The sequence below is a fragment of the Ovis canadensis genome, chromosome 11 (genome assembly GCF_042477335.2).
Source record: "Ovis canadensis isolate MfBH-ARS-UI-01 breed Bighorn chromosome 11, ARS-UI_OviCan_v2, whole genome shotgun sequence".
In the NCBI taxonomy this organism is placed as follows: Eukaryota; Metazoa; Chordata; class Mammalia; order Artiodactyla; family Bovidae; genus Ovis; species Ovis canadensis.
In genome coordinates this window covers 66,311,376-66,331,865 of record NC_091255.1, presented here as the reverse complement: position 1 = coordinate 66,331,865, position 20,490 = coordinate 66,311,376, and the positions used below count along the sequence as shown (strand labels likewise).

General features: G+C 48.8%; 1 protein-coding gene across 2 annotated transcripts in view; it reads right to left on the bottom strand.

The window, feature by feature from the left end:
• SLC39A11 (solute carrier family 39 member 11) overlaps positions 1–20,490 on the bottom strand; it is a 277,042-nt gene that overhangs the window by 83,596 nt on the left and 172,956 nt on the right. For both annotated transcript variants that reach the window (XM_069544067.1, XM_069544066.1), the window contains exon 6: positions 20,149–20,319. In XM_069544067.1, the coding sequence (XP_069400168.1) occupies positions 20,149–20,319 (171 nt within the window). The remainder of the gene's footprint in view (positions 1–20,148; positions 20,320–20,490) is intronic.

The following is a 20,490-nucleotide window of genomic DNA, read 5'->3' as shown; positions in this document are numbered from 1 at the left end:
TAAGATCTGTCTTTTGGGACTTCCCTGGTGCTCCCAACGCGGGGGCGGTGGTTCGATCCCTGGTTGGGAAACTAAGATCCCACGAGTTGAGCAGTGTGCCCCCCAAATTTATTATTTTTTTAATTTAGAAAAAAAGAAGAAGAAAGATTCGTTTTTCTGTGCATATGTTACAACTTGACTTTTTTTTTTTAAAGGAAAAGATAATTGTAATTTGAAAGCTTTGTGGGGAAGATTTTCTGAGAGAGAAAAAAAAATACATTATATTTTTAGAAACCCACATGGATCTCAGAAGTAAGGGGATAGGTCCGGCACCTTTGAAAATCAGAGGTGTGGTCACTGAGATGCTGTAACTGAAACACACAGCTTAATTCTCCTTCCTTCTCCAGCTCTGCCTTCCGCGGTGCGATCCTTGGCCAGTCACAAGCTTCAGCCACAACCTACCTTATCTTTGAGGTTGGTTTCAATTCTAAATTCTTTGACCATTGGGTAAAAGGTGGGATTTTTTTTTTTTTAAACAAAGGAGTCTTCGCTCTCTTTCCTCTTTTGCAACCAGACACAATTTCCTTGCCCTCATCCTCCCACCACTGGCTGGCTGAGATGCTCTCGGGGTTCGGAGACCACACTGCCCACGTCTTCTGCACTCGGCTAACTAGCTCAGTGAGAAACACAATAGGCACTGTTAGATGAAAGAGCACTATTTTGCCATGCAGTATATTGGATCTGAAGCAAAGCCTTATATCTATAAAGGCTATGACATCCACAATAAAGCTGACATATCCGACATAAAAATTCTGTCAGCCAAGCAGTCTAACAATACAAGGTTTTACAAAGGGTAACTGTTTCTACCAGCCAGCTTAATGGACCCATGAATAAACTGCCTTGTGCCCCTCCCCCAAACTTGGCTTTGGTCACACACACACACACACACACACACACACACACACAAAGATACTGTATTTCCTTTGGCTGGAAACAAAAACTAAACATATGATGTTTGAGGAGAAAGCTACTCCCCAAGGTCATGTTAATTAGAGATCATTTCTGCAGGCAGACAAGTAACTGGCATTCAGACTGATGGGCTGGCAGCCTTTTTCTTTCACTGGATCTTCCCCCAGAGCCAAGCGTAAGAATCAGCACCATTGTATCCTAGGCATTTAGGTTGCTATTTGAAATCAGAGCAACAATAAAAAGCCATGTGAACCTGAGTGATTTAGCATCTAGAGTCTAGGCATGGATACACATGTCACAAAGACGCCTAAAGCAATTCAACTGAAACTGTGAGGCTGCGGAAGGAATGGCTAACCGCACAGAAGGCAACATGCTTTCAAGTAACTTAAAGGCATCTGCCAGTGAGCGAGGCAGAGTGGAACGGGGCAGGACCACCCAACAGCTCAAGAGACCTGCTTCGGGTCCCATCTCTGCCACCACCTGGCTGTGAAGACTTGGACAAGTTCATCCAGTTTCTTGATTTGTGAAATGGGCACATCAGAATAAATTAAGTGATTTCCAAAGTCCTCTTTACATGAGGAGCTTTACTATTACATGATACATAAAGATTGCAAAGATAAATACAAAGTCTGCTGTTATAACGTCCTCCTGCGTCAGTAAATATTTTGATAGTCTTTAAAGAGGGTTTGTGTCTGGGAGGGGCTCACATGCTCAGAATCACTACCTCTTCTTTTTTGGAGACAGCACTCTGATTTTGAGAAACCCCCACCTGACTAGGGCAATCAGATTTCCTTTTCTCAGATTCGAAAACTGAGATGATGGTAACAGGGGCAGAAAAGAGTTGTTTCTGAGTCATCCTGGGGTCAGCCCTTTGCAGAGACTGTCCACCAGCACACATCCATCATCACAGATCTTGGCAGGCTTTGCTACTGGCCCTCCAAAACCTGGATATTGTTTCCCTTTTGATTCTCTGAGTTACCCCTTATCTCTCTGAGAAACTTCTTGGTATGATTAAGCTGGCCAGAGCTGACCTCTGTTGCGCGCAACCAAAGAATCCTAGCTGACACAGAACTCTTGATAGAATATCCTTTTTTTAAAGTTATTTATCTATGATTTCTCTGGGTCTTCATTGCTGTGAGTAAACTTCTCTCTGGTTGTGATGAGGAGGGGCTACTCTGTTGTGGTGCAACCTCTACACGCCAGGGCTCAGCAGCTGCAGCACGTGGGCCCTACAGCTTGGGCTTGGCAGCTGTGGCTCACGAGCTTAGTTATGGAATCTTCCTGGACCAAGGATTGAACCCATGTAGCCTGCATTGGCAGGCAGATTCTTTACCACTGGACCACCAGGGAAGTCACTGACACAGAACTCTTTTCTGATCTGTTGTGGGACTTTAAATTATCTTTAGAAATAACAGAATTGAATTCATTTTTAAAAATACCCTAAAAGAAACGAGATTGCAAAATCTAATAAGACATCCTTTCTTTTTAACTAGAATAAGTGGAGCTACTGCACATTCTGAGTCATAAACTTAATTTTCTGCTACTGATAATATACTAAGATTAACTTGGTGAAATAGCCTGGTTCTTTATCATGCTGAACCTCAGCTAAGGTCGACTGCCTTCCAAGTATCAAACCATGGAATTAGTTCTGTCCTCCTCTATAATCATGGATATCACCAGAATCCTTTGCAACTCCTGACAGCATCCAATCCACCAAGCATTCCCTGGAGAGAGAACAGAAGCTGATCACTCAGCCAAAAGCCTATGATGGCCCTCCTGCGAGTTCTTCTGACAGGAAAGCAATGAGCTTCTTTTTAGCAGGTGGTCCAAAGCTGTGCCAGAGCTGTGAATTTCAACAGTACTTTAGAAAGAGTACGATGCTGACCATCAGGGCAGAGCGGGCTTCTCAGCCGGCGCTAGTGGGGAAGGCCCTGCCTGCCAATGCAGGAGACGCAAGAGATGCGCGTTCGTCCCATCCCTCAGTCGGGAAGGTCCCCTGGAGGAGGAAATGGCCACCCGCTCCAGTATCCTTGCCTGGAGAATCCCACGGACAGAGGAGCTTCATGGGCTACAGTCCATGGGGTCGCAAACAGTCGGACATGACTCCACACAGCATGGCAGAGGAGGGCAGAATGGGGCAGAGGGGAGACTTTGAAGAAGGACACCTACACACCATTCACAGACTAGAGTCATCCTCCCTGATCCTGTGGCCTTGGGGAACCCACACTGAAAGCTTGTCAGACAGCGCTACTTATTTATGGTTGGGGATGGCTGGTTATGAGACTTTGAGGATGACTTTCTTGAAAGGACAGAGCAAGCCATATAATGGGGCTGACTTGGTGTCAGAACCCTGGCTGAGAAGAGCAGCCAGCATTACCCTCTGGTTCCAAAATGGTGTCATCTAATACAGTAGCCACATGTGGCCATGTGAATTTGAATTAACAAGAATGAAATCATAATACTATCCACATATCCAATACGGCAGCTACCAGGTACCATACCGGCCGGTGCAGACACTGGCGATTACCGTCGTCATAGGAAGCTCTGCTGGACAGTATGGATCAGACGGGCCTGACCTCTGTGCAGGTCTCAGTGAGGAGTAGCCCCTCCCATGGAGGCTGCTTCCCAGTGGCCCCACGGAGAGTGGGTGAGCAAGGAGGCCAACCACATCAAGGACCCCCTTGAAGACAGTTATCGGAGTGAGGGTGAAGGAACTTGTTTCTGTAGCCCAGTGATGGACCACTCCAAGGAAAATGCTTGGAGAGCTTGGCCTGCCTCCCTGGAGAACTGCTCTCTGCTCATCTCCTGGAAGAGTCCCAGCGGAAGAAGGTGTCTGCGAGAACTGCGGTGGCTGAAGGACGAGAGGGGGCTGTCCTGGAGGCAGCCTGCATCTCCAGAGGACAAGGGGCCAAGGGGACATTTGGGAAGTTGACCTGATACAATCTGAAAGGCTTCACCCCTCAGAGGTCTACCTACAAGGGCACACTGACTTTCACAGAATTTGTGCAGAGAGGACCATCCAGGGGAGACAGGGGACTCCTGAGGGGTTGTCACGAGAAGCCCTGTCCCCACTAGTGGGTGCTCCCATGAGGAGGCACAGACCCCATGAGATGAAGGGTCCACCCTGGAGAAGATGCTGCACGGAAGGCACCCGCGACTAAATCACAAACCTAACCTTTCAGGAGCCGCCACCCGGACACAGTCCCCCTCCCTACAACCGCTTCCTTCTTCCTTCCTTCAAGCCTATGGAGCCAGCAAGATGAGCAAAATACGGGGATTTTAAAAAAACACAAAGAAAAGAGAGACCGCCCACCTCCGACCCACTGCAGGCTTCTAAGGTTAATCGGACCAGGAGCTGTTTGTAGAGGGGAGGAACGCTACACCGAATGGGACTGAAGTTACATTGGTCTGGCTTGTCAGCACTGAACGCAACAGGTAGAGTGCTCACCAACCCAAAATTTCCTGAAAAATTTCAGTGCCTGCCCAGAAAGCACCCAGGGGTGGGGCAAGGAAGACCAACAGAGGAGGTGGGAGTGATGACTGGAGCTCCAGTGGCGACCTCGGACGATGAGGCAACCTTAAAGCCGTATGCCAAGCCAAAAACTGGAAAATGCCTATGTCTCTGGATTTGTTCTGTATCTGCCATACCCATGCCATACCCAAGCCTGTTTCCAGGCTTCTTTAAAGGAGAGAAGAAAGGTTTTCTGTGCAGGCGGCCAACCCCTTATCCTAACTGGGAAATCAGAAAGAGGTGATTGGAGAGATTATATACACTGGTCATCAAAGTCCCACATGCCTCCTTCAGAAGCATCTTGCTGACATTTCTGTGAGTTGAGAAAAGTTCCTGAAGGTCGTTGCCCAGTCGTAGAGTGTAGGCACTTTTCCATGACCGTATTCCTCAGTTTGGACTTGAACTTGGGGATCCCTACACCTCTTACAGGCACAAACTCCTAGACACAGCTTTGATCATCAGTGGCACTAGGGAGTTATTTTCTAAAACATCGTAGCTATTTCTTTTGCTCTTTCTTCCCACCCTTATCCCCGTGCCAGGGAGGAAAAAAAAAATTAACCAGGCAAGAGTACATCCAATTCCCTTTCTTAATTAGAAGCAAAACATTTGGAAAGCGATGGCACAGTCGCTTGAAAAGCATTTGCAAATTATCCAGGAGCGCATTGCGCGCATATTAAGGAAAGCAACGGGGGTCAGGGCACATGTTCCAGGCTAGTGGACAGGGTGATCCACACCCACAGAGTGCCTGTCAATCACGGCCAGTAGGGAGGCCCCTAATCCCTTCACTCTTTGCTGGCCATGCAGGGAGAAGGGCTCGCGTGAAATTTAAAAAAAAAAAAAAACAACAACAAAAAACAAGCAGCCAATAGCACTGCTAGGAAATCTATCCTCCCAAACTAACACAACAGAAGGCCTAATAGTTTTTAGGGGAGCGTTCAAATAAATAATCACTTCCTGAGAGTGGAGATGAGCTTTCATACATTTCAGCCTGAGCTGAAGCTGAGAGATGTGAAGGACAGAGTTTCTTTTCCAAAAGAAAAATTTACTTCTCATGCACTCTCAAGAAAGAGACTCTTGAGAGTCCCTTGAACTGAAAGGAGATCCAACCAGTCAGTCCTAAAGGGAAATCAACCTTGAATATTCATCTGAAGGACTGCTGCTGAACCTGAAGCTCCGATACTTTGGCCACCTGATGGCAAAGAGCTGACTCAGTGGAAAAGACCCTGATGCTGGGAAAGATTGAGGGCAGGAGGAGAAGGGGGTGACAGAAGAGGAGGCGGTTTGATAGCATCACCGACTCAATGGACATGAATCTGAGCAAACTCTGGGAGACAGTGGAGGGCAGAGGAGCCTGGCGTGCTGCAGTCCACGGGGTTGCAGAGAGCTGGACGTGACTTACCAACCGAACAATAACAACTATTCACCCACAGACAAGGGAGGCGCCTTCTAAACTCTGTGGTCTGGGGAAGGAGGGTGTGGTCTTGATCGTGAGCATTTTCTGACTCCGTTGGTTCTCGGGAGCCAGTTGGGCCATAGCAGATGTAGGAATGGCTGACTAGAGCAGATCCCAGGCTTCGTTTTCCAAGAAAATGTTAAGAGCACGTAGGCACATGGTAGGCACTCAATGGATGCTGCCTATGACATCACCATCACCTCCCAAAGCAAGCCAGGAGATTTCATTCTTAGACGGCTGTAACGGAAAAGGCTGTTCCTTCAGCTGTGCTGACATTTGTACCCCTGTGCCTTCCACTGCTTGGTTGGAAGAGAACACAGGATGAACCCAGACTCTTTTCCCCGTGGTGGTCCCTCCAAGTTGTAAAGTAGATTCTATCACCTACATCTGCTTTCTCCAGCCTAAAATGCCCAGTCATTACAGCCACCGCTTCCGTCTTTGAGTTTCCAGCCCAGCGTGGTGGGGACGCTCATCTGTAGGTCCACGGGTGTGTAAACGTCTTCTACCCTTGGGCACCTGGAGGAGGGAGCAGGTGGCCCAGGAGTCCCAAGGGAAACCACTTTTAGGGCTGACTTATCTTCCCAGGGCTCCCTCAATGGAGAAGAGGTAGTTCAGTTCAGTTCAGTTCAGTTCAGTCGCTCAGCCGTGCCCGACTCTTTGCGACCCCATGAATCGCAGCACGCCAGGCCTCCCTGTCCATCACCAACTCCTGGAGAAGAGGTAAGCAATGAATATTTAAACCAATAAACGACCAAATGAATGATTATGTCTCTCGTTGAATTAAAGCCCCAATTCCTTTTCTTGCTCCTGAGTATGCTTGTATCACATGTTTGAGGGATGTAATTTCAGGACTCTACCTGGGTCCCTCAGAGTCTGTTCATTTTTCACCTCAATAGAGCCCGTCGGAATTCCAGCACGTTGGGACCTTGCAGTTTAATGACTTAGCCATCCCTCAGATTACCTGTCCCTCCAGCCTTGTGTCAGCTCCAGATTAATTGGTGTGCCATCAGTGTGCCCATCTGAGTGATTAATTAGATTATAGTCAGCTTAGACTCATGTTCCTGTTTTTTTTTTTTTTTTCCTTCAGGCAGAGGAGATATCCTTTGTCTTGTCTTTCTGAAACACAGGGTGTTATGGGCTGAATTGTGTCCCCGAAACCCATATGTTGAAGTCCTGACCCCCAGGACCTCAGAATGTGACCGTATTTGGAAATACGGTTGTTGCAGATCCATTAGCTAAGACGAGGGCATGCTGGGACAGGGCTTGTCCCTAATGCAACACGACCGGTCTCCTTCTGAAGCAGATGCTTAAAGAGGGAAGACAACTGATGAGACACAAGGAGAAGACAGCCCTCTACAAGCCCAGGGAGGAGCCTGGACCAGACCCTTCCCTCCCTGCTGAGAAGGAACCACCCCGCCGGCACCGTGACGGTGGACACCCAGCCTCGGGGTCTGGGAGACAACAACGGCCTGCTCTTGAAGCCCTCAGTTTCTGGCACTTTGTTGAGCAGCCTTAGGAAACCAACACAGGAGGGGAGGAACCAGCCAGCCTGGGGTCCCTCTCAGCTACAACTGTTTCCTCTGAGATACGAAGACCCTCTATGCCGTAAACACCCCCGGGGCAGGGGAAGGGAGCAGCTGGGTGCCAGCCCTGGACGCAGCCTGCCTCAGTGCTTCATCCACGGACACCACAGCAGGATGCAGATGTGAACTTGTGTGGCTTCAACAACGAATCCCTTCAGGCTGGCCCTGGGAATGTTTTTCTGAGTCGTGAGCACCAGAATTAAGAGGAAGATGTCCAGATTTGTTGATGACCACCATCTGAAACATGCAAATAATTCAAAGGTGGAGAATGGAAAATGGGATGTTTCTGCCACCATGAATATCTGAAAAGGGACATTTCAGCCCCATGGAAAGAGAAAAACCAGGCATGTTGGATTAGGGCCAAACCCTATTCCAGTGTGCCCTCATCTTAGCCAATGGATCTGCAACAACCGTATTTCCCATTAAGGTCACATTCTGAGGTCCTGGGGGTCAGGACCTCAATGTATAGGTTTTGGGGACACAGTTCAGTCCATAACACCCTCCATTCAGAAAGATGAGACAAAGGATATCTCCTCTGCCTTTTAAAAAAAAAGGGTAACATGAATCTAAGCCAAATATAATCTAATTTATTGAGACAATAATTGAAAACTCAGAATTCAAGAGTCAAGTTGTATAACAGAGTGGGGTTGGGTCCTGGGGTCTACACATCTAAAAAGAAGTCAGGATTAAAATCATTGCTTGATTCTGTTGGTATCAGAAAGCACTCACTGATAACCAACAGCAATGCAAAACTCAACTCCCTGTTTGTCAACTCGGGTACTAGCTCGGCTACATCTTGGACAACAGATCAATTTGTTGAAAACACACATAGCAAAAGAAGCTGCGTCTCTTCTTCCAGGTGTCAGAGCAAAAATCCTTTTACTCTTCCGGCCAGCAACCCGAAGGAAAACAAGGGAATTTGTGGCTTGGTTTCCTTGACAACCTTATCTTCACTCCAGGCACCATCTCCTGTCTCTAAGCAACAAGGCACTCTTCAGACTTACCGGGAGGTAAAACTTGGTACTTATCCGGAGTCTTTGAGGAGCAAGCATATTAGGGCAGGACCCCAGGAGCATGGGAAGGTGCCTGCCCCAGATGTCCTCACCAGACCCAAAAGATACCCTGGCATCCGCCCTCCCCAACTGCTGCTGCTGCTGCTAAATCGCTTCAGTCGTGTCTAACCCTGTGCAACCCCACAGACAGCAGCCCGCCAGGCTCCTCTGTCCCTGGGATTCTCCAGGCAAGAACACTGGAGTGGGTTGCCATTTCCTTCTCCAACTTCTGAGTGCTTGGAATTCCACGTCTCCACTCTCCGCCCTGGCTTACCTCTGTCCTCTATCAGTTCATCAGCTGGCTTCCCACACATGTCCCCCTGCACACAGAAAGGCCCTACGTGGCCCTCGTGTGAAACAGGCTGACCTCAGAGCACGGGGCACAAAATGGAAACCTAAGATGCTGCCACAGTGACTTAGTGGTTTTTGTAAACAAACAAAAAAGTGTTTTATTAAAAAAGGAGGAGGAAAAAATGATTAATTTGCTATACTGACATCTAAGAAGACTTCGTGTGCGCCTCCAAACAGGATTTGCAGATCTTTCTCTCTTCCTAGCCGTCATGCCCCCACCTCTTCCCCAGCATCACAGAGCAGGGAGGATTTCTGAGAATATACAGAAGAGGAGCAAATGAGCAAGACCTCTGGAGGTGACAGTTTTGAATGTTAAAAACAGCAAGAGAAGAGAGTTGATGAGTGCAAAGCTCGGAAGTTGAAAGGGAACGAGATTTGGGTGGCGAAGATGCCAAAAATCCAACGGCCGAGTCCAGTAATCAGGATCACAGTTGTTTGTTTGGTACCTTTATGCCTCAGGCAGGCTCACCTGCTACCAGAGACCATACTTCATTTCTCATATCACCTGTGAAGAGCGGGGTGCAGGCTGAATTATTCACCTTCCTTCCTTCAACTGGGAAAGTTGTCATATATAACAATCACACGGTCAGTAATTTTCAAATAGGACGGAAATGAGAGACTGACTCCTAACTCTTACTTATTCATAGTAAGGAGGAATTTGGCTTGTCTGAATTGCTATAATGCAAATGTAATCTCCAAGTTTTATTGTCCCCAGGAACTGTGAATTATCTTCTAATTAATTTTTTTTTCTGATAGCCCACTAATGTGACTGAGCTGTTTGAGATTCATGTCCCTGTTTATTCTCCCTGGAGCTGACCAGGAACGGATCGCTACTTACATTTAGATGTCGTTTCGCTCACTGCACTCAGTCAAAGAAGGGGGGACAGAAAATGGAATTCTGATTTCAGAATTTCAGAATTCATCCTTGGTTAACTGTTATTTGCAGAACACGAGTAACATTTTAATTATCTTTAACTCCACATCATAAAAGCTAACAAGGGAATGGAGACAAAAGAGAATAAGCAGGGGCCTATTAGGTACATAATTAATGGGCGCTAAAATTAGCCCACACGAATACGAACGAACTGGGACCATTATAAAGCACGCACCTCAGACGTTATCAATTGATTAAACTGCACCTCAAATGTCACCAGTTGATTAAACTTGTTAGGTGCCACAGCTTCTGGACAAACGAGGTCACTCAACAGGAGAGAGACAGACCCACCAGAAGATGCAACATGGTTCTCTGGTGGGTTATCAGGTGAGCAAGGGTGCGGGGTATTTTTACCAACCAACCTTTTAGAAGGGCCACCGTTCTCTTCACAGTGAAGCAAGGACTGATGAAGCTCTTGTGGAAGATCGCTGTAAAGCCAGTGGGGACTCTGGACTTCTTATTTAGCAACACGATCATACCCTTGATTAAGGAGGGCGGCAGCGGCCAGCACACTCTGAATAACTGGTGAAGAGACATCTCTACGTGGTCCACACGCCAGCGGTGCCGTCCAGCAGAACCTCCTGTGAGCGCGGCGCTGTCCTTGGCCGGCTGTCCTATAAGGCAGCTCCAGCCGCACGCGGCTCTCTAGCAACTGACATGTGGCGAAGTACCACCGAGGATCTGGATTCTGAGTTTTATTTCATTCTGATCAATAAAGGAGCATCTGGTGGCTCCGGGATTCAAGCCCTGGCCTTGTCCACCCGGGAGTGTACTTAGCTGGGCTCTGAAAGGCTTCACACTAACCAATCAGGGGGCCCCCCAACGTTTTTGGCACCAGGGATCGGGTTTGTGGGAGACAATTTTTCCACTGACTCGGGGGAATGGTTTCAGGATGATTCAATCTCACTGCACTTATTGTACACTTTATTTCTATGATTATTACATCAGCTCCACCTCAGCTCAACAGGCATTAGATCCTGGAGGTTGAGGACCCCGGTATATCTGCCTGGCAATTGTAGAAAGACTAGAAGTCACAGGAAGCTTTGAGTCCTAATACAAAAATAGGTTTGCATTCTCTTGCTTTAACTTTTTTCCCCTTTAATTTACATAATAGGTAGCAGGATGATGTAACCCAGGAGGTGTGTAAATGGGTCTTGATACCAACCCTCATCCTGGTGCAGCCTTCGAACAGAGACGTCTTGATCTGATGGCCCAAGATTAGCACTTGGGCACCTGTGTGTTGGGAGCCTTGAGGCCAGAGCTGATAGTGAATCCCTGTCGCCAAAAGCAAACACTCAAAAAGCAGTGACGCAGGGATCCGAGAGCTGCGATTTCACTCTTTACGAGTTTGTGCCAGTTCTCACCTTGCAGCCCCGCGGCCTGATCTGGGAGCGAGCTAGGAGCTTCTGCTGCAGCACACACGCAGGAGCACGGAGCTCGGGGCGGAATGTCGCCCCAGACAGGAGCCCACGCTAATTATCGCGTCAGGCTTCCCACTGAGAACCAGATAATTAAAGGAGAACATTACAATGTTTCCAGACGCCTGGAACAAATGTTATCTTCACCGGTAACCTCTGGGAGAGGAAACGAAAAATGATCTGAGACGGTCCCACTTGAGACCACCAAGACCAGAACCGAACGATCTTTGAGGAGCAAAGGGAAGCCGAAAGTGGCGGGGCGGGGGGGGAGGGACATGAGGGGCCGGGAGGAGGTGGAGGGAAATCAGCCTTGTTCAGGTCCTACTGTGTCCTGGCCACGGTGATCCGCACTCCACGGCAGGCAACATGGGGCGTGGCTTTGCTGGCTGCCATCTCACTGGACACTGAACCACAAGATAGATATTATTCCCATTCTGCAGCTGGGAAAACTGAGACTGCCATAATCTCACCTAAGGATCCTCAGCTAGCAGAGCATCTGGTGGCTCCAGGATCCCAGCCCTGGCCTTTCTGTCCCTAAATCCTGTGCTAGCCTCCTTCCTCGATGTGGTTAAAGAGGTGACTGTCTGCCTGGGTCCCGATCGACCCCACTCGACGGTGGAGGGGGCTGTGAGGATTTCACAGTGCCCAATCCACACACACGTCTGCAGAGCCCACAGCAGCAGGTGCGCTGGGCGAGGATGAGGCTTCCGGGCCAGGCTTCCTCTGCCAAGATCTCCCTGCTGCACAGAGCCCAAGGCATCAGGAGTGCACCCACACCAACACGCCGATGTGATGCTGCAGGCATTCACATCTGATGTGGCAAGCTCCAAAGCGTGAGAAGCATTTCCTGATCATTTCTGGAACTGTTGCTGAAAAGCTCTGTGATCCACTGGAAGAAAAGCAACGGAGCTCATTAAGGATCAAGGGGCTGATGCAGGTGGCACGTGGACTTCCCCGGTGTTCAGACGGGAAAGAATCTGCCTGCAATTCAGGAGACCCGGATTTGGTCCCTGGGTCGGAAAGATCCCCTGGAGAAGGGAATGGCAAAGCCCACTCCAGCACTCTTGCCTGGAGAATCCCACGGACAGAAGAGCCTGGTGGGCTGCAGTCCATGGGGCCACCAGGAGTCGGACACGGACACATGTGAGCGTGCACGTACAACAGGGGAGGCGTGTGGAGATGTGTGTGAACCTCACTCTACCAGGACCTGCTCTGTGCCCGTGACCTTGGTCTTTAACCTCTCTGGGTCTCAGTTTCTAAAATGTAAACCAGGGTCTCAAATATCTAAATTGTCTAGTGGAGCACTGGACGTCTGAAGTCTCAGATGGCCTCAGGAAGTGGTGGCCTCTAGCATCAGTGATCTGTAGTTTTGAGTAGGGTTCAGTTTACCCACTGACTGAGCCTGGGTCTCTGGCTGCAGAAACTATCCCTCCAGTTTCTGGAAGCATAGATCGGTGAGGTGGCGCTAGAGTAAAGACTCTACCTACCGATGCAGAAGACACCATAAGCGCAGATTCGATCGCTGGGTTGGGAAGATCCCCTGGAGAATGAAATGAGAACCCACCCCAGTATTCTTGCTGGGAAAATTCCATGAACAGAGGAGCCTGGTGGGCAACAGTCTACGGGGTCACAAAGAGTCGGACATAACTGAGCACACACAGATCACTGTAGAATCAGCGGCTCCTGCATCAAGGTTTTCCTGGAAAGGTCCACGTGTAACAGCAGAACTCTCTACTCTTTCTTTGCCCCAGGAAAATGAAGACTCAATGAGCTCTTCTTTCCGGCTGTTGGCTCCTTCCTGCACCTACTCACGGCTGCCCCTGCAAAGCCCCCCGGGCAGCAGGTGGAGATCACAGGAGGATAGAGAGTACTGGGGCCCGGGGATGGCATCTTCCCTGGCCAAGGAGACTCTGCAGACGTGATGATCCTGGATTATCTGGGGATGGGGTAACGCCCGCAGACTACCTGGGTGGGGCCTGAACTGCAGTCACTGAGGTCTTTATAAGAACGAGGCAGGGGGAGAAAAGGTCCAGAAGGGGACGCAATGTGACCACTGAGGCAGAGACTAGGGCCGTGCAGCTGCAAGGCCACGAAAGCCAGCGGCCCCCAGGAGCTGCTAGAGGCCAGTTCCAGGGGCGGCACGGCCCTGCCAACATGTGGATTCCTGGCCTGCAGGCCCGTAAAGAAGAAATCTGGGCTGCTTGAAGCCACTAGGTTTGGGAGAATTTGTTCCATTGGAAGCTAATACAATCCTTCATTCTGTCTCCCACCAGTAATTCAAACAACTCCAAGAAGAGTCTCTCAAGCATAAAGGAATAACTTTACTTTCATACTTTTTGTGTATGTTGGGGAGAGATGAGGGATATTGAGGTGGTTAGGTGGCGGAGAGCATTTTGGGGGTCAGCAGATACAAGCTATTATATGTAGGCAGGATAGACCACGAAGTCCTACCAGATATCCAGAGAACTGGATTCAAAATCCGAGGATAAACCACAACAGAAAAAAGTACTTTTTGAAAAGAATGTATAACTGAACAGCAGAAATCAATACAACACTGTAAATCAACTGTAATTTTTTTAAAAAAGACCATTTTGCCTGCTTACACGAATCACAAATATTCATTATAGAGGAGCTGAGTTATGACTCTTACAAAAACGTGAAGAAAACAAATGATCAGCGGTAATCCGCTAACTCCATGATCCCAAGATAACCAACCAGTGCTACCATACGCAGGAATAGGTCTGTGCGGGTTTGTTCCCTGAAACAAAATCACTTCTGATGAAAATGCCGAGCATCTGGTTTAAAGCTATGAAATGGGGTCTGTTAGGAGCCGTGAATGGAGAAGAGTCACATAATTCAAAGCAACGGTCGTGCTGTTCTAGAGACACGGAGCGTGATCTCCGGCTCTGTGGGTGTCACGGTAACAGCCAGCAAGCAGCCTCGACTCTCGGCTCTGATGCGCAGAAACTGCATAAAGCAAGTGACTCACCCAGCCACTTCTTCCAAGGACCTTTCCAGGTCAGGCCAGACAGCAAGGCGAGTCCAGTGTATCCTGGAGACGCACAGAGGGTAAATTCGTCCCTCAGCCCACCTGGTGGCCGAGGTGGAGAGGAAGCTGGGACACCCGGGTCCCCTGCGGGGAAGGAGGGCAGGTCCCCGAAGGCGCCAGCCAACCCCAGAGCCGGAATGGACAATGCACTTCAGCACGAACTGTATTCAATACGGCTCCGAAAAGGAGATGGACTTATTTACAAAATAGAAGCACTCACAGACCTATGGTTGCTGAGAGAGGGGGGAAGGACCAGGGGAAGGACAGTTAGGAGCTATTTTAAGTGGATAACCAACGAGGTCCTGTTGTACAGCACATGGGACTCTTCTCAGGGTTACATGGCAGCCTGGATGGGAGGGGAGTTTGGGGGCGAATGGAAACATGTGTATAGCTGAGTCCCTTCACTGTTCACCTGAGACGATCACAACATTGTTAATCATCTACCCCTCAAAAAAGTAATAATATTTTCCTTTGCTTCTGAAGAAAAGAGAAGACGATACAGGCCTTCTTTTAAGAAGCTCCATTTACGAGGGGGAAATAAATACATATAAATAACTGCCATCGAGAGCAATAACCGTCAAGACAGGAGCAGATGCAGGATGTGGGAGGGAGGGGCGTCACCCAGAAAGGAGCGGTGAACGCTGTGAAATAAACGGGACTAATAATGGGCTGGGCTTCCCTGGTAGCTCCGAGGAAAAGAACCCGCCTGCCAATCCAGGAGATGCACGTTCGACCCCTGGGTCAGGAAGATCCCTGGAGAAGGAAGTGGCAGCCCACTCTAGTATTCTTGCCGGGAAGTCCCATGAACAGAGAGGCCTGGTGGGCCACAGTCCATGGGGTTGCAAAGTCACAGATGACTGAGCGACTAACCAAAAATAATCAAGTATTAATGCTACTTATTTTTCACTGACTCGTTCAAGGCCAGTGCTGGAAGGAACCACAGTGATCACTTAGTACCCCCTCCCTCCACCAACCACCAAATTTTCAAATGGAGCAGTGCTTGAATGAGATAACTTCTAGAATCCCTTTAAGCTCTAAATTTAACTTTCTCAGTACAAAGACCATAAGCTACTCATGAAAAGAGATTAATAGAAACTCAATGGCTGGCTGATTTTTAATTCCACTCTGACACAGAACGGCAGCCTGTTTTCCGAAGGCCTGGAAATCTCTGGAAGGCTCTGAGCCCTGGAGTGTATCCAGCACTGCAGGAGAAGCCCGTTAAGACACAGGGGGCTCCTGAGGCTACAGAGTGGGGTCGCATTCACAGAAAACGTGCCAGTTTCCTTGGGAGATCATTTTCCAAAAGACTCAGCTCCCCAGGCTGAGCCAGAGACGGACTGTGAAGTGCGGAGACGCCCCTCCCCTCGGGGGTCTCTGCATCCCCGCTTTGGGCCGGCAGGGCTCAGGTCTACTGGCCTCCATCAGTCATCACCCTTTACTCCGGAAACATTTCAAGCGCCTGCCCAGCTGGACAGTTTGTTTCTCTAAAGCAGGGGGTCCTTCCTACTCTGGAGTTGTGGGTGGCCTTCGTGAGGTCCGTAAACACCCAAAGGAACTGGAAGTGTTAGTCCCTCAGTCGTGTCTGACTCTCTGTGACCTTAGGGATGGTAGCCCGCCAGGCTCCCCTGTCCGTGGGATTCTCCAGGCAAGAATACTGGAGTGGGTAGCCACTCTTTTCTCCAGGGAATCTTCCAAACTCAGGGATCGAACCCGGGTCTCCTGCACTGCAGGCGGATTCTTTACTGTTTGAGCCACCAGGGAAGCCTGTGAACACCCCAAACTGCCTGCAAACGGGTTTGCATGCAACCGTCTCTTCCAAGAGGGTCCACAGCTCTCAGCAGAGTCTCCGCGGGACTGTGAGCCACAGATGTTTAAGGATGCTTTTATCCTTGCACTTTTGTCTTAAATATGAACCCAAGTGCCCTGGGTGTGTGCTCACGAACCTGTGTGCATTCTCAAGCTCCAGGAACCTCTGGGAGACAGCACACATGCTAACAAGCTTTCGACGCCCACATTTAAAAAAATAATTTTTTAAAACAAAATGTCATCCCCAGGACACGTAAAACTGAATCAGCCAAGACAAAAAAACTTCAAAAAAATCAATTATCCATTTAGTCACTGTGAAAATCTATCTTAAAACCCAGAGTCTCCGGGAACATCAAAGCTCTAGTTAAATTTTTAATAAACCATGAAGGCAAGTGTTAAAGAAGGGACCTTTTCAAAGGTAGGTTGGTGACAGAGAAGCTCTTGAGACGGTGCTCATCAAAGGGGATGAAGCTGCCAGAAGGTGCTGGTGGGTGTGTGAATTTTCCTTTGGACTGAAGTCAGGAGCTTGAGACTCTGGGATTGGGCCCCACTGGAGTCTTGGGAAGCACATCTATTTATATTTAGATCTTTATTCTTTTTCAACTGGTTAAACAAGGAATCTTACGTGAAAGCCACTAACTACTGTGACTGCAAAGACAGCATAAGATAATTCTCTTCTCCAAGGATTGAGAAGTGAACCCAGAATGCTCTTCTCCAATAACGTGTTCAACCTGTTAACTCCAACCTGCAGTTAACAGGTTGAACATGTCTGTGGAGGTTTGGGCACTGCCCTCTGCAGAGCCCTTAGTCTCCCAGTGGGCTCGTCAAGATACTGGGGGTGTGGGACTTCCTCAGAGGTCCAGTGGCTACGATAGTGCATGCCCGAAGCAGGAGAGCCAGGTTCGGTCCGTGGTCAGGGAACTAGATTCTACATGCTGTAGCTAAGGATCCTGCATGCTGAAATTAGGACCTGGCACAGCCAAATAAATGAATTAATTTTAAAATTAATTAATTTAAGAAAAATACTAGGGGTGAGTGTGACCAGATCTTTCCACGGGGGCAAACCCACTTTGGTCCGGTTTGTGCCTGGGGGTCCCACGTAAGATATCATCTCAATCCATACTGAATAGCAAGCACCAGGAAAACAATCAAAATAGCTGACTGTTTTGGGCCAAATCTTGACTTCTACCCAAAGGGAAAAAGCCAAGAGGGAAATGAGAGGGAAACAGAGGCTGAAAATAAAAGGAGGCCAATCAGCCTATATGATCATAGGATAGACATTCCTAAGATCAGGATAGAAATACTTGAGGAAAATACTTCTCGTCTAGAGGAAAGGCTGAGCCTAAAAAGTAATTAGACACTTGGTCTTTCAACACATTTCATGTCTATACACACACAGATATATGTATATAAACAGACAAACCCACACACATATAAGGTTTTCCCAAGTGGTGCAGTGGTAAAAAACCCACCTGCCAATGCAGGAGACACACGTTTGATCCTCGGTTGGGAAGATCCCCTGGAAGGCATGGCAACGCACTCCAGTGATCTTGCTTGGGAAATCCCATGGGCAGAGGAGCCTGGGGGGCTACAGTCCATGGGGCCACAAAGAGTCGGACACCACTGAGTGCCTGAGCACACACATACACATATACATACATGTGCGTGTGCGTGAGCGTGTGCGTATACTGGAATACATAATGTATTGAAATTTCCCTTCTTTAAAAATGACCCCCAAAAATCTTCATTGCACAAGCAAAAGAATTTCAAGTTACCCACCGAGGGATAAACTCGGTTTGGCTGTGGCCTTTTCTCCCACAGACTGAAGCCAGAAGATAACGGTATTCACAAGGGCTTCAAGGAGAAATATGTGCCCCTGGCAAGCTCTGCCCAGAGCAGCCTTCCCTCCTGTGTTGGGGTAACAGGGTGACATTATGAACTCTGCAAGGACTCACGTAATATATCACCCGGGGCTGATCCCTGAACAAGGTTATCACTCAAACTTGAGCTTCAAAACTACAAAAGATGAATCAGAACGTTTCAGAATCCAAGACTGAAGGAGCGAGGGGACTTCTCTGGAGGCCCAGTGGTTTAGAATCCACCTGCCGGTGCAGGTGGGGGTGTTCATCCCGGTCAGGGTACGAAGATCCCACACGCCTCGGGGCAACTAAGCCTGTGTGCCAGAAACTACTGCAACCCAGACCCAGCACAACCAGAAACGAAGTTAAATAAATACTTTCAAAAAAAGATTGAAGGAATCAGGAGCATTATTAATGCTAATAACAGCTTCCACTTTCACATGCTCAGACGGCTCAAATACTGTATATACTGTGTATATACACATATAATCTTATTTATTTATCAAAATTAGTGTAGTTCACTTTGTAAAGAATAGCCCAGTCATCTCAGTCATAGCATTATCTCCACTTTATAGACGAGAACACTGAGATTCAGAGAGCTCTAGCCATTTGTCAAGATAAACTATCCCTGGTGGCTCAGATGGTAAAGCATCTGTCTACAATGTGGGGAGACCCGGGTTCGATCCCTGGGTCGGGAAGATCCCCTGGAGAAGGAAATGGCACCCCACTCCAGTACTCTTGCCTGGAAAATCCCATGGACTGAGGAGCCTGGTAGGCTACAGTCCATGGGGTCGCAAAGAGTCGGACACGACTGAGCGACTTCACTTCACTTCACTTCAGAGATGGAATTCTAAAATGTAACACAAGGGATTCCCCAGCATCCCTCAATTTGGCTTTTAATATCTTCTGTATGTTTATCTGTCTTTTCTAGTTATTCTATATAAAACACATTATTTTTAAAATAGAACACCAACAAGTTTTTTTTTCCCAATGAAAATAAATCCAAAGACATGGAACAAATTAGTTCAAAATGCTAAAAAGGAAAGATCGCAATGCAATCGGGAGGAACCTCTGTATTCTAAGTCAGTCACTAAAGGGATGTGCCTGTAAGCTTAAATCATACATAACACAGGACTTTTCTGATGGCCCTCTGCAGCTTCCTCTGCAGGGAGTACAGGTTATTAATCTGCCTGGCCCATCTTTGGGAACCCTGCGTCTCAGGATGAGCATCCTGACCAGGCTCACCTGTGAATGACTGCAAGGAGGAGGAAGGGACACATCCCCCCGGAGGCTGACCAGAACCAGGAAACAAATGCTCTCCCTTACTCTCTCCCCTTTCAGTATAAAAGAAGCCTGAATTCTAACTCAGGCAAGATGGTTCTTTGGGACATGAGTCCACCATCCTCCTGGTTTGCTGGCTTCCCGAATAAAGTTGCTATTCCTTGTCCCAACAACTCACCTCTTGATTTATTGACCTGCCGTACAGTACAAACCTGGACTGAATTCAATACTTTAACAGAGCATCAGGGGGACCTGCCTGGTAGTCCGGTGGTTAAGAACTTGCCCTTCAGTGCAGACGATGTGGGTTTGATCCCTAAGCCCGCGTGCCACAACTAAGACCCAGTGCAGCCAGAAATAAACAAACATTTTTTAAAAATCTAAAGCTTTAAGAAAAGCCAGAGATATTCCATGTTTAAGAGAAGCAACAGCTAATGAATCTGTGCCCAAATAACTTGGTATCAAATATGTGGAGAAAGGAACTCAGAGGTGGACACTAGAGTGAAATTGTCTGCAGTAAGTGGAGCAGGAAGTTGGAACACACGATGACAAATCCGGAGCCAGCAACCCGGAAGAGAAACTCAGGAAAGATTGGCGCTCCCTCCCCGACAGCCCCCTGGAGCAGGGGTCCCCAGCCTCCGGCCAGAGACGGGCACCTGCCGTCAGATCAGCGCAGCCCTAGGTTAGACATAAAGTGCACCAGAAACGCGGCGCACTGGAATCATCCGCAGACCATCCCCACAGCCCCGGTCCACGGAAGAACGGTCTTCCGCTAAACCGGTCCCAGGTGCCGAGAAGGCTGGGGGCCACTGGAGAAAGGACCCGCACCACGGCTGCCCAAGCCCCTCTTCAAGTCGCCGAGCCGACAGAGATGCGCCCCCTGCGGACGCTCGCGCGGGCTCTCACCTGGGATGTTGTGGATGGTGATGGCCAGGATGAGCAGCGCGATCCGCCTCCAGCTGCTGCCGCCGGGCTGCGCCGCACTGCCCCGAGGCGGCCCGGGGGCGGCGGGGCCCTCCGCGAGGTCGGCGGCCACGGCCCTCTTCCTCTGATACGCCTCGCCGTTCTCACTCTTGTCTGAGCAGAAAGAGAGGGACACAAAGAGAGAGCCGTTAGAAAGAAGGCACGTCAGGATTCGGACAAGCAGCGGCGAGGGGGAGCTTGCGCTACCGGACGAGATCTATTTCCTAACTTCCTAATGCAGCCATCTGGTCCTCCACGCCTTCATTCATTACTCTGTTCTTAGGG